The sequence below is a fragment of the Haplochromis burtoni genome, unplaced genomic scaffold (genome assembly GCF_018398535.1).
Source record: "Haplochromis burtoni strain Fernald_Lab_line unplaced genomic scaffold, NCSU_Asbu1 Contig_528, whole genome shotgun sequence".
Taxonomy (NCBI): domain Eukaryota; kingdom Metazoa; phylum Chordata; class Actinopteri; order Cichliformes; family Cichlidae; genus Haplochromis; species Haplochromis burtoni.
This window is the reverse complement of record NW_024582889.1, coordinates 223,507-236,682: the sequence shown is the minus strand read 5'-3', so window position 1 is coordinate 236,682 and position 13,176 is coordinate 223,507. Positions and strand designations below refer to the sequence as shown.

At 42.8% G+C, this 13,176-nt stretch overlaps 1 protein-coding gene across 2 annotated transcripts in view; it reads left to right on the top strand.

The window, feature by feature from the left end:
• The first annotated feature begins 276 nt into the window (after positions 1-276).
• The window catches only part of myo5b (myosin VB), a 47,928-nt gene continuing 35,028 nt past the window's right edge, over positions 277-13,176 (top strand). For both annotated transcript variants that reach the window (XM_014329312.2, XM_005947582.3), the window contains exon 1: positions 277-412. In XM_014329312.2, coding sequence (XP_014184798.1) covers positions 383-412 — 30 coding nt within the window. In that variant the 5' untranslated portion in view covers positions 277-382. The remainder of the gene's footprint in view (positions 413-13,176) is intronic.

Here is a 13,176-nt window from a genome sequence, read left to right as displayed (position 1 = left end):
TTTCACTGATGTCAGAGGAGCACAGGTTCAGGAACATTAATGAAAGTCACAGGACTGTCAGCCTGTGGTGAAATTTCTTCTTCCGTGTGCAGCCTGTTGAAGTTCTCTGTTGTTCTTTTTCACGCTTGTGTTTCACAGCCTTCACGGCTGTGGCAGCGTGATAAAGCCTGTTGTGGGTGGACCGGCGTCTTGTCAGACTCATGTGCAGGTAAACACCTCATACCAGCAGAAGGAGTGGTTTGGGAGTGGACTCATTAGCTGAGTAAGAATAATAGCTGTGCTCAGACAGGTCTGAGACGAGCTGCTGCTTCCCACAATCACTGTCACAGGATCTAATGCAGCTTATTTCAGCACATGAGGATCTATTTATCAGCCGGAGAGGATGAGCGGAGATTATTACCCCTACTCCAAGGTAAAGGACCTGTTATTGCCTCTGTACTCACTGTAAGAGCTCATATCTGTGGTTAATGTTCACACAAAATATTCTCTATAACGTTCACTATCAGCCTGTCGGCATTACACAACATCTCTGATAACAGACACACTTTACTGATGTGTTATCAGAAGGAAAGGTCTGACTTACATAAGAACATTTTATGTAAAACCAGCTTTATACTCTCAAATTTTATGTCTGTGAGGAGATATTACAGGAAATATAAATGTTATGGGTGGTGGTGCATGAAGGTCAAATATCCTTCTCTGGCTCGATAGACTTTTTAGTTTGACCTTGTTTGTGAGAGATTTATCAACACGTCTGAAGAGAAAAGGATAAATAAGTTAGTTGAAGGATTCTTAGAAGCCTGAATGAGACACAAAGAAAGCAGCCAAAAATCCTACATTTCCCATACTGCAGCTGGATAGTCTTACTGCACTGAAGCAAAACATTCACATTGACAAAGACCCAAAATGTTGAAGCAGTTTAGAGCGTAGTGCTCTTTCAGTGATGAAGTATTACTATAATCTAAGCAAAAGTACTATATTTTTAATAATGTGACTGGAGCTCATTTACTTTCTATGCTACTGTGTAGCTTCATCTGTAATAACAGGACATAATTTCTCTCCAGATTCAGATTTTTAGATTTATGTCTACAAAGTCTCATGCACAGACTGGTTTTAGGCACCCTTTGGTTTTGAATCCTGCTGTGTTAGTTTTTTGTTTCTGGAGTGACCACATTTAGATGAGGTGGTGGAGTGCAAACAGACCAGCTAATGCTAGTTAGCATGTTAGCACTAAGTTACATTCCTTGAATTTTGCCGATCTGTGACAATAATTAACCTCACAGCAGCCATGATATTGGTCAGATAATTGCCTCCAACAGCACAAACACAGAGGTCCTGTTATCTAGCAGACAGCTAGCTGCTACAGCCACCCCTCCCCACCATATTAAAGCAAACTGTAATAATTAGATCAAACCCAACAGTCTTCACAAAGTCAACAAGGATGAAATAGGTTGTAGTAACAAAACAGTTTCCTGTATCAGCCTGTAAACATGTTATTTCTGCAGTAAAGCCAACCATTTTAACATGGGAGACTATGGGGACTGACTCAATGCTGGAGTCTCAAGTGGCCATTAGGGGAACTGCAGCTGTGCAGGCTGATGCTTCTTCTTGCCACAGTCTAGGAAATTCCTCCTGGCAGTTATTTAAAAGACTGAATTAACAGTAATAACAGAAATTCCACATCAGTGATCACCAAGACATAAAAACTACACAGTCTTTAGTCTACAAGCTTCAGAGGTTTGAAGGCTTTATCCCAAAATAAGGTTTAATGGTGTTTTGTTTGTGTTTGTTTTTTTTGCAGGCTAACTGACATACACAGGTTACAGGTTACAGGATTACAGCTGATGTGACATGTTTGCTGGTTTCAGCCTACAGTGTAACTCCTACTGTAAAATAAATGGATTTATATGGAGCGCCGCAGGGGACATGGGAGGAAAAAAAATTAAGACAGACTTTTGCGAGATCTCGCAAAACAAATTCGGGATCTCGCAAAACTTTTGCGAGATCTTGCAAAACTTTTAGCCGCATTCTTCGGATGCCGGCTCGAAGCCAACCGGGAGGTCGAGGCACGATTCCTCCCGGATGTAGTAGCGAGATCCCGAGTTTGTTTTGCGAGATCTCGCAAAAATCCGTCTTAATTTTTTTTTCTCCCATGTCCCCTGCGGGGCTCCGTAGATTTATAAAGTACATGATTTGCATTTAAAAATAGAAAGAAACATAAAAATTCTTAAGTACACACCAGGTGTTAACACAGGATTTATTTACATCCCACCTCATTATTGCACTTTTGATTGGTCTGGCCTCTTTCTGGTTCCACTGCATTCAGTTTTTGTGGTCAATTTAAACACAAAGAGTTGAAGTGGAACAAAGCCTCTTAAGCTCCAACGCCCCCTGATACGGGGGCAAAAGGCTGGAGATCAGTTAGGCTTGGGGCTTAAGAGGTTAAGGTGTGGAAAGAATGAGACGACACGTTTGGATGAATGCTGTCAGGTGAGGAGGCGTGGACGAGCGTTAAATGATTAATTCTCACAGTGTGCAGCCTGTTTGCTTTCATGTCTGTTCGTCTTCTCTTTGTGGCTGATTGTTTGACATTCTGGTTGTCATTCTGAAGCCTTCATGAAAAGATAATCAAAAAAAACAAAACAAAAGAAAGATTAAAAATACAAAATCAAAGTTCCTCTGAGGGTAGTTCTCTTATCGACCAAATGATGGTGCTATTGTGACAGCACCACAATTCCAATATTTTGCAATGCTTACTTAGACCACCAATTTCGTTTTGTTTGTTTTTTAATTATATTTTTTACTTTTTTTTAAAATTATATTCAACTAATTGCTGTTTATATTGTTTTATTTACTATTGAATTAGCATCCCTTAGTGGTAAAACTGGTACAAGGTCAGTAGTTTGCATTTGGAATCTTGACCTCTATAAACAGATTTGGTTGCAACTAGATGAAATATTAAAGAATTACAGATGTTTGACCATTACAGTGGCCACACCCACAAAGGTGTGTCAGCTAATCACAGAAAAGAAGTTTTAGGTTTTTAGAGGTCATTTGATTATAATATATACAAAGTTTGGTGAATAGTGGAAGAATATTGGAGAGAAGGCAGAAAAAAGTATGTTTTTGTTTTATGTATTTATGTTACCAATGAACTTCTCATAACTTGGAGGTTTCCTTCCTGCTCCATAGATGGCTTTGAATTACCGTGAGAAAGACTGAAAGTCATATATGTTGTTTTATTACAGTTCATACAGATGATTGATGCTGGATTTGCAATAAGTGAAATAAAAGTGGGACTTTAGTTTAGAGAAGCAGGTGGGAGTGATTATTTTAGCGGTTTTGCTCCATTCACCTAGACCCATACAAATAATTCTATATACTGGAATAAACAGGCAGTGGAATTGATGCCAATTTCCACAGGATCCACAAACAGAATCAGTCTTGTAGATCTGTACCAGATCTGACTGTGTGAGGCAGTGAATTTTGGAGATGCTGTCATAGTGTTGATACTTTTACAGGGATGGTATTCATAGAAATTCAAATAAAATGTTAACTTGGGAATTTTTTTTTTTAAATGGACCCTCCAGGTTTCTCTCAGGACCCTCTGTGGGGCTCCACGTCTCATGTTGAAGCACCCTGCGTAGTGTGTGTATGTATGTGTGTGTGTGGTTGAAACCTGGCTTGGAGCCAGGGATCAGCCAATCAGCGGGCAGTGTGGGGAAAACACGGCTGTCAGGAAGAACAGGCCTCCTCCCTCCCTCCACCTGCGGGTCGCTTCAGGCTTTTCGTTTCCGTTTTTCTGGATTTCGGGATCCTTCTTCCGGTTAGAACCCTTTTCATCGGCTCTGAGTTTACCCTGAAGTACCCGAGGGTTCGTTTTTACCGGAGGAAACAGCAGCGGGAGCGCGCTCCTTCGGACCGACGCTACACCGAACAAAGTGACCGAAACTCGGCCAGACACCTGCTGCGGGGCATGCGCACTGGAAAGTCTCTGCTCGTTTAGGACCGAACCGGAGCGCAGAGGGACTCTAATGGATCATTAATGGACACAAGAGGAGCTTATTAGTGTAGTTTGATCCACCGGGGAGGCACGATGTCCGTGAACGAGCTGTACACGAAGGTGAGTTTACTTTTCACCTGGAACAGACAAACGCGCACCTGCTGGAGCAGCTCCAGCCCGAACCCCGTCACTTACGTCGCCTTTAGACGCTCAGGACTCACCTGCACTAAACTCTGAGGATGATTTATGTTACACCCGACACACAAACCAGACAGCACGGTGTTTATTCAGATTTTAAAGAGATGAGTCACCTGTTGGGACTTAGTGTTGGAACATTAGTTCATGGCGCTGCGGGTGGAGAGTGAAGTAACGTTGGAGCTATATGTGGTTATTTGGCCTGAATGTAAGAGAAGAACAGGTAAAGCCTGGATAACGCAAACTAAAGAGAGTTTTCCTCAGAAATTCCACAGAGTGCACACTTTAGTGTAAAATGGCTAATTTTTGAAAGGAGTCTTGCGTGCGGCTGAGCGGACAGGTGCAGGAGGCGCAGATTTGAGTTAAAAAGGACCCGTGTTGGATTTCAGAGTGGTTCACAGGACTCAGGCTGTCTGTGAGGCCGTGCTGGACGGTTTCTGTGATCAGGGCATTATCACTGGTTGAATAAACCTTCAGAGCGAGACCGGAAGCTGGTTTTCTGCTGGTTGTTTGAACCTGTTATCAGCCTGGAAAAGCAGCATTATTACACTCACTTATGATTCATCACTCAGATCACTGACAGCCCATCATCTGCTCACCTGCACGTGATTAATGATTAAAGCTCGTTTTCTATAATGAGCAACAAAAGAAAATCAGAGATGAAGTCATTGTCTTATCTAATGTCTTCATCCTTCAGCCACACACACACACACTCGCACACACACATGCAGTCAGATCATTAAATTTGTTGTTTGTCTTCCAACTTAATTTTCTTCAGCATCATAAACCGACAGGCAGAAATGGGAGAGAGAATAAAAACATAAAACAGCTGATGAGCAACAGGAAGAAAATGCCCAGAGGAAAACAAAACAAAATTTAAAAAAAAAAAAAAAAAAGGATAAAAGCAGAGAGACTCTAATGCATTGTGGGGATTGTAGGATTCAGCAGTGTTGTGGGTTCAGTCAGGCCAGGCTCCGTTCATCCTCTGATGGTTGGATTTCTTTGATTCGAGGATTGGACTTAGTTGTGTTCTACTCTTTAATCTGAGCTTTGCTTCCAGTCTAATCTGTGACTCTTTATTAACTCAGCAGGAACCTGTTTGAATGTTCATGAACTTGTTAACCTCACCTCAGCTTGAGTGAAACCTCTGCTTAATCAGGCTGTCTGAAATCTGAGACGCAAAGACTAAATGAGCTTCCTCCTGCAGCAGAACTCACTGTAGTCCCACCTGTAGTCCTTCAGTCTGTACCGTCTCCTGGACCACTGTAATCAGGCAGGAAAGTGTCTTGTTACGTCAGCGTTCACAGCAGGGGGAAAGTTATGAGTTTACTTTTGTTCTTTTTTTTTCTGAGATCTTTCTGTGAGAGATGAGAGTTAAAGCTTTTAAAAGGTGAGGACGTTTTGTTTTGTGATCTTGGTCTCGGCTTTATTCTCTGTGCTGGAGTTCAGTGAGTCTTCTTCCTCATGCTGTTACGAGAAGAAAGTAACTCAGAAGCCAACTTTAATCTGATGATACTTCCTTTTATTACATGCTGTTGATAATGATGGCCTTGACTCTGACACCAGACGTACTTTTAACTGTCGTTATTTTGTAGAGCTCTTCTGCACCAAACTCACTTTGACTTTTGGACCTTTCAGTTTGAACTGAAGCAAAATTTCATGTGAACTGTGAGGAAGTGACAGCAGGATCTGTGAGAAGTTAGCAGCTTAGGTTGGGTAAGACTGTAGGCTAAAGTTAGCCTACATCTTCAAATTGTGTTGCTGGGACGTTTCCACAGTTCATTTTTATATAGCTGTAGCTTCTAACTAAAAAGCACATTTGGAAGTTTCCATGTTTTATGTTGTTTTGAGTCACTGAAACACTTTTCTTTCATCATTTTTAATTTATGTGACGTCACAAACTCTGACTGCGACAGTTGTTGTAACAGATGTTGGTGTCAGGATGAAAACCTCATTTTAAAGGCGTCATAATTGGGAGAAAAAAGGGGGAAATGAGCTGCAGCAGCACCTGTAGGCTGGACGCTGGAGCAGCTAGATTTTAAAAAGCTAACTGTAAATAATGACGGCAGGCTGTAGGTATGTTCAGAGGACAGGAGAGAGGTGCACACCTGTCATCACACCTGTTCACATGTTTAACCTGTGGGCACAGAGTCTGTGTTCCTGCAGCAGTAACAGTGAGATCTGTGAAGCTTGTCCATGTGTACGTGCTGCTGAGTACAGCTGCTGCTCCTCTACACTGAAAGGAGGCAGTTGAAGCGGCTAAATCATCTGACCAGCACGCCTCCTGTTCACCTCCACGGTGTTATTTTTCATGTATCGGGGAGGACACCCCAGGACAGACCAGGACACGCTGCAGAGATTATGTCTCCCTGCTGGCTTAGAAAGGGTGGAGGAGGAGGGTGGGCTTCTCTGCTTAGATCGCTGCCCCTGAGATTAGAGCACCGGCTTTCTTTCAGTCCTACAAATACCAATCACATCGTAAAAAATAACAGAAACTATCAAAATATAAACCAAAACAATCACGACATCTCTGGAATGGAACCAAAACTGAAAAGTAAAAACGAAATAACAACACACGTGCAGGCGTAACCCTGAAGTCCATTCAGCTTTCAGTCGGTCATGTTTAATATTGTTTTACAAACAGTGAAGTTCAGTCATGTGAACATTTCTGACAGCAGCACTTTTCTACATCCTTCACATTCTGCTGTAACCTCTCTTTTTAACCCCTGTCTGAGAAACTGCCACTGTTTAGATGTGATCACCCAAAGCCAGCGAGGACAGGCACCATGCAACCCCACCCCCCTGCCACCCTGCAGAGGAGGAGCGGTTGGATTGAATGATGGAGACTCACTCAGGAGAAGTCGTCGTCTTCTGCTGTGCATGCCGGGATTAGCTGAGATTAATTACAGCTCGTTAGTCGCAGCTCTGCTCCGAGGACAGCGTGAGCGTATGTTTCAGATTAGAATCAGACGCAGATTTCTCAGTGTGTGTGTGTGTGTGTGTCTGTGAGTCAGCTCTGATCTGTAATCCTCCTCCTGGGCTCGGTGGTCCGCTTCATTAAGTGGGGCCACTTTGAACCTCATCAGACTGAGTAATCTGGTATTTGGGGGGGAGGGTTTCCACCTGCAGCTCCACCTGTGCTCAGCTGAGTCATGATTGCTGGGCTCTCCAAGAGGGTTTGTGTTATCAGGGTGATCTCAGAGTGATGCTGGTCTAGTGGGAATCTGCTGGACTCAGATCCAGGACTCTGCTGAGGCTGCTGAGTCAGAGCAGATCAGGCCTGCAGTGGGACGAGTTTCTTTACTCATTAATCTGTTTGACAATCTGATTAATCTTAACAATTGTTGATCACCAAGTGGTCAGAGTGTCTTCCAGAATCCAGAGAGCTGCGGTTTAAACTCGGACGGTTCTCTCCTTTTTCTAGCACTTTGATGATCAGGGCAGCAGTGAGTTCGCTCCATGTCGGACTTTTATTATTCTGTTTTTGTATGCTTGTTGTTCTCTCTAGCAGCTCAGTCATTTCCCACTAAGCTGTATTGATCAGCTGATTACGTGATTATGGCTCCATAATGACCTAAAACAAGAAGTCTGAAAGTCTTTATGAATTTACATTACTGGTATTTTGGATCCTTCCATCTCTGAGGAAGCTGCATCTTCGCACTACATACATCCAGATTGTAAAATCAAAAATACTGAGTTCCTGCATCAGGTACCGAAGGGTCAGGGGTCACAGGGATAAAGATTCTGGAAAAATGACAGACTCAGTTTCACGCATTTATTTTGCCATGTCAGTAATTTATTTATTATCATTGGCAAACTAAAGTAGGCCACACATCTCATATTAACTTTGACTCTTGGGACTCAGAATCGATATTTTTGATGTTTTGATCATTTTTCTTTTGTTCATTGGTGAATATTAATAGTTCTCATTAAATCTTTCTGGTGCTGGTTGTGGCTGGAGTTTTTTCCGCTGAGGTGATGAAGCAGCTTTGTTATGTTTGCTGACTTCATTACAAAATGTTGAGTCTGTCTGCACCTCAATATTTAGTGATTCACAGTTTTGTTCATTAGGCATTGTGGGTTTATTTTCATTTTTTTCCCTGGAGTCGAGTATTTTTTTTTTTTTAATTTATTTATTTTAATAATGTGACATCAACCCTCCCAGAGCCGGCGTCTGTCTCACTCAGTGCTGCTGTTTGCTGCTGTTTGGGGTTTTGTCAGTCAGCTATTCCAGCTGTTAAATGTATTTATTGGTCTGCTGTTTTGAAGCAGTTAATAACAGACTGTTACACATGCAGGTAATTATTTGTATCTGGAAAGAAGTCTGTGTGATTTCTGATAAATGTGGGTGGAGCTGTCCTGCTGGTGGATTTACATGTTGCTGTGGGTCTGTGAGGAAGCAGGAAACAAACAGACTGCATCTCTCTCCTCCTGAGCTGCAGCTCTCTGGTTCCCACCGCTGTCAGCGCTCGGCTAGCGCTGCAGCTGCTGGATGAATGGAGCGTGCTGTCCAGCTCACAGAAACCCTGAAGACTCATGAATGTGTCTGTGATTAGCACTAAACCTCTGCACTCACCTGTCTCACATATTATAAACAAAATGCAGGTGAACTCTTAGATGAATCAAGTGCACTTAAGTATTTAAAAACTAAAATATTTATTGATTTATGTTTTGGCCACTGCCTCAGCCTGCCAACAGACCCTCTCTGCAGGTGGATGGAGTGTCTGTAGATCCCTACATTCTGCCAGCAGAGAGCCATGTTCACTCACATAACCCATCCAGAAAGATGACAGGTGGAAACTCTTCTTGTCAGAACCCCGCCCACTTCAATGGGGGCCTGATAAGAAGAGTTTCCACCTGTCTTTGGATGATTTGGATGAAGATCAGAGCATGATTAATAAACGGTCTCATTCCACCCTGGCGGCTCACTGATGATGTCACCTCCGGTCACAAACCAATCAAGCTAACACTATCATTCACCTTAACCTGCTAAGTGTTTGCGTTTGTCCAGTTTAGCCTGTCATAGGCATCTCCACCTGCGTGTCAATCATTTTTACCACGTGCGTTCCTGCAGGTAAACTAACAAATCTGGCAGAGCAAACTTCTACACAAAGATCTGACTTCTGTCGCATTTATCAAAGAGATTTATTATCTCTTTGTTCTGATGTTTGCTTCTCAAACATAAATGTTTCCTTTAAGTTTGTAGTGACAGAATCCAGTGATCCTGAACTCGGTGAATGTTTGTTTGATATAATAATTAAAGGCTTTCAGTTTAATGTTGTTATTAGCATTAGGCAGAACTGCTGAATGCTGACAGTTGAGGTGACCATGTTCGAACTGTTATTGCTGATTAACTGTACACTTCACGGTGTACTGATGGTTATGGTTTCTGTAACTTTTGTCTGTGTGTTAAAGTGTTTTTCTCCGAGCGTGGAGTTTGAGGTGGAGGAAGCTGGTTGTTTGAAAACAGAGTCCACTAATCCTGTAACCAATCTAACTTAACTTCTGTTCCTCACTGATGAGGCTGGAAGCAGAAGTTCAATTCAATTTTATCGATAGAGCCTCAAATCACAACGACAGACGCCTCAAGGTTTATGTATTGTATATGCTTTATATCGTAAGGGAGATCCTATGATAATGCATACAGACCCCCTATCACAGAACCATAGTGGGGGGGGGGTTGCTGTATGAAAAGAAAAGGGGAAAAAAAAAAAGAACGCTTTGACACTGCTAGCATAATGGACAGGCTTTTGACAGGGCTCCCACACAAACGCAGAGATGAAGCATCACCAAATATGTTTCCAAACCAACCTTTCAAGCCAAAGACTAGAAAGTATGGTGAAGCAGATCTTCCGTTTGGCTTCACCTACACAAGTGCCAAGTTAGGTCTCTGCGACAGAATTAGTTTTCCCTGCGTCGGGAGCAGCGCTGGGCTCTCCAAATCACAGACAAACAGTATCCCACATTCTTGATTTTTAGTTCACAAACACTTGTTGTAATGACTAACTGACATTTTGGAGATGTTGGCTCTTTATACAGTAAAGTTACAGCTGGATACAAATAATATCAGGCTGATCCTGCCATGATTTGTTCCCTCGGTTCAAATCACAGACAAACAGGATCCAACAGCTGTTTGTTTTTTGAACCGATTTTGCACAGAGAGGCATTTTTTGAAAAATGTATTGATAGCAATGTTGAATATTATTACACATTGAAAAAAAAACAACAAAACAACTACATGTAAAATAATCACACCGTGCCTCTGCCTTTCTAAATGGAGGGACAGTAATGTAAGCGTGTAAAACCTGCAGATAGTCAGATTAACAGTATTTTGTCTCTATCTGCCATTCAGCAATTCATCTCATGTAAACAATAACGTGGCGCACAGCGTGACGTGGAAAAAGGCACATACCTTTGACGTTGCGTGACGAACTCTGTATTCCTCGTCCGCACGTAAACGCAAAAATTGACTTTTAAAAAAATCTGTGTTTTCGGTGATTCGAAACGCCGTTTACAAAAGACCCAAACGCATAAAAACAGCTGCATTTTCAAAAAATACCCGTGTAGGTGTGGACGTAGCATAAAAGAGTTAGTAGTTTATTATATTGCTACCTGTAATTTATTGCAGTTTACTTTTGTTTGTTTGAGGTGTGAAATGAACGCAATGCAGTTTGAAAACAAAATATGGATGTGTGTGGTTGGAGGATGTGTTTGTGCGGGGAGGGGCGAAGATTTTTCTTGTAAAACAAAGGGGGGCCCAGCAAAAAAAGTCTGGGAACCACTGCCCTATCATACGACCCTCTATGAGCGGTGTGATAGACACTGAAACATTGTCATCATAGGCTACATCCACACTAGCCCGGATAGATTTGAATACGGTGTTTTCGTCTGAAAACACTCTGCGTCCACACTAGCGTTTTCAGTCGTTTTCAGAGTTGTGGGTCCGATGACGCATTTTAGTCATGTGATGCAGTCATGTGACCAATTACACTAAGGCATTATCAGAGGGCATTATACAGCAGTTGTTTTGCTTGCTCTGTTTTTACAGTCCTATTAAAGATTAATATCAGTCTGTACATGCTCCAGAGAGATTTTCTTCAAATTCTTTAATTCTCACTCGCTTTTGCAACTTTGTACCTTTGTGTTACTCGCAGCAACAACTCCACCTCATGTTAGTCCATTTAAAAACGGTGCTTTTCTTCAACATTTTGCCGCGATGTTTCAAAGAGCTGGAAAGTAAATAAACGGCAGACAGAAATGAGGCAGGCCGAATCTTCTTGCGTTTCACACATGCGCAGTACTGGAACGTGAGCATTTTCAGCCGTTTCAATGTGGACGCACAACTCTGTGAAAACGTCTGGAAACGAAAGTGTGGATGCGGAGCGTTTTCATACAAAAACGCAGTTTTCAAAGTTATCTGGGCTAGTGTGGATGTAGCCCTAGTTGAGGATGTCCATCCGCCCACTCCCACCATGCCCACCAATCTCCTCCAGCTCTTCTGAACAGTGAGGCATTCTCCTGGCTCTGCCGCTGGGCTTTTTCCGAGTTGGAAAAGGCCAAAACACCCAGGAGGTGAGCTGGTCAGGGGAACCTCTGCTGCCTCACTTCCACTGAAAGGTGCTCGCGGTGAGACGGTTTTGCATTTAGTTGATGGAAACACTGAAGTCATATTGGGTTTTTCCCACCTGCATGATGCAGGGTGATGTCATTGAAACAGTCCAATCACAACTGAAAAGTTAATGGACCAAAGTACTGAACCTGAAGTCTCTCACTCCTGCTGAGCTTGAACTGTGGATCACGTCAGCAGCTGTTGTCTCTGTGTTTGTATATGTGTGGTGCTTTATTGCCTAACCTCAGAGGACGTTTTCCTGTAGCGACAATAAGGGAGACTCCCTTTAGCTTTAGCACCACACTAGTGTGTGATTAGAGAACATTAGAAGGACACGCAGTGTCGTAATGTGCTTTGTCAGGGTGAATGTTTGATATGTACAACCTTCGGCCTCTCTTCTCTCTGAGCTTTCAGTGCAGGTCAAAGTTCCTCGACAGGTCGTATTGTTTCTTCCTGCAGGACACACCCAGCACTCACCCTGGGGCTGATGTCACCGTGCTGACACGTCACTGGGCGGAGACTTCGCTCACCTGTGCAGCTCTGAATGGAAACCTGATCTGTGCATGTAGAAACAGACAAACTCATTCTTCAGGTCAGAGGCTCAGAGTGAAATACCAGCCTGTGAACTCTGCCCCGTGACTCAGAGCCATTTCAGGTCTTTGTGTGTGCTAATCCAACACCTTCACTTCCCCTGCAGGCTCGTCTTTTATTCCAAACCTGTACTTGTCCTCCACTGCTGGTCCTCTTCTTTCCCTAAACCCTCCCCCAAAACAAAGCACAGCAGCAGAATGTCAAGTCCGTCCACGTTTCTGACTCACAGAAGGAAAACAAAGTCTGAGATAGAGTTAAACCCAGCTTCGTTCAGAAATCAGACCTGCTGTATTTGTTTTTACACAGATGCTTTCTGATTCTGAGCCACAGCTTTAAATTTTGTAAAGATGTGGAAGAGAGCTTTAGCATGATGCTGGAGCTGTGCAGTTTCTCTGTTGTGCATTTCTGCGGGTAGATGTAACATTGTTTGAACATGGAGTTGAATCCAGCAGCTGTTTTTGCTCAATAGTATTTTTTTTTTTTTTTAACGCGACACTGGCAAGTTACAGATTACTTGTAGAGGTGGAAAGAAAATGTTTTCACAAATCGGCTCAGCTCTGCCCTGATCAGTCACTTTTTGAGGGGTAAAATGATTCAGATTCGGTCTGTGGCGACGTGCTTTTAAGCTGCTCTTCTTCACTTCATTGTCATGTTGTGTTACTTTCGGCTGAATGAATTGAAACTTATCAGAGTTCAAAGGACAAACAATGAATAACTGTCCACATACATGTACAGTCCCTCCCCCGCTGAAGACATGCTCGCCTGTGCAGAGACGTGA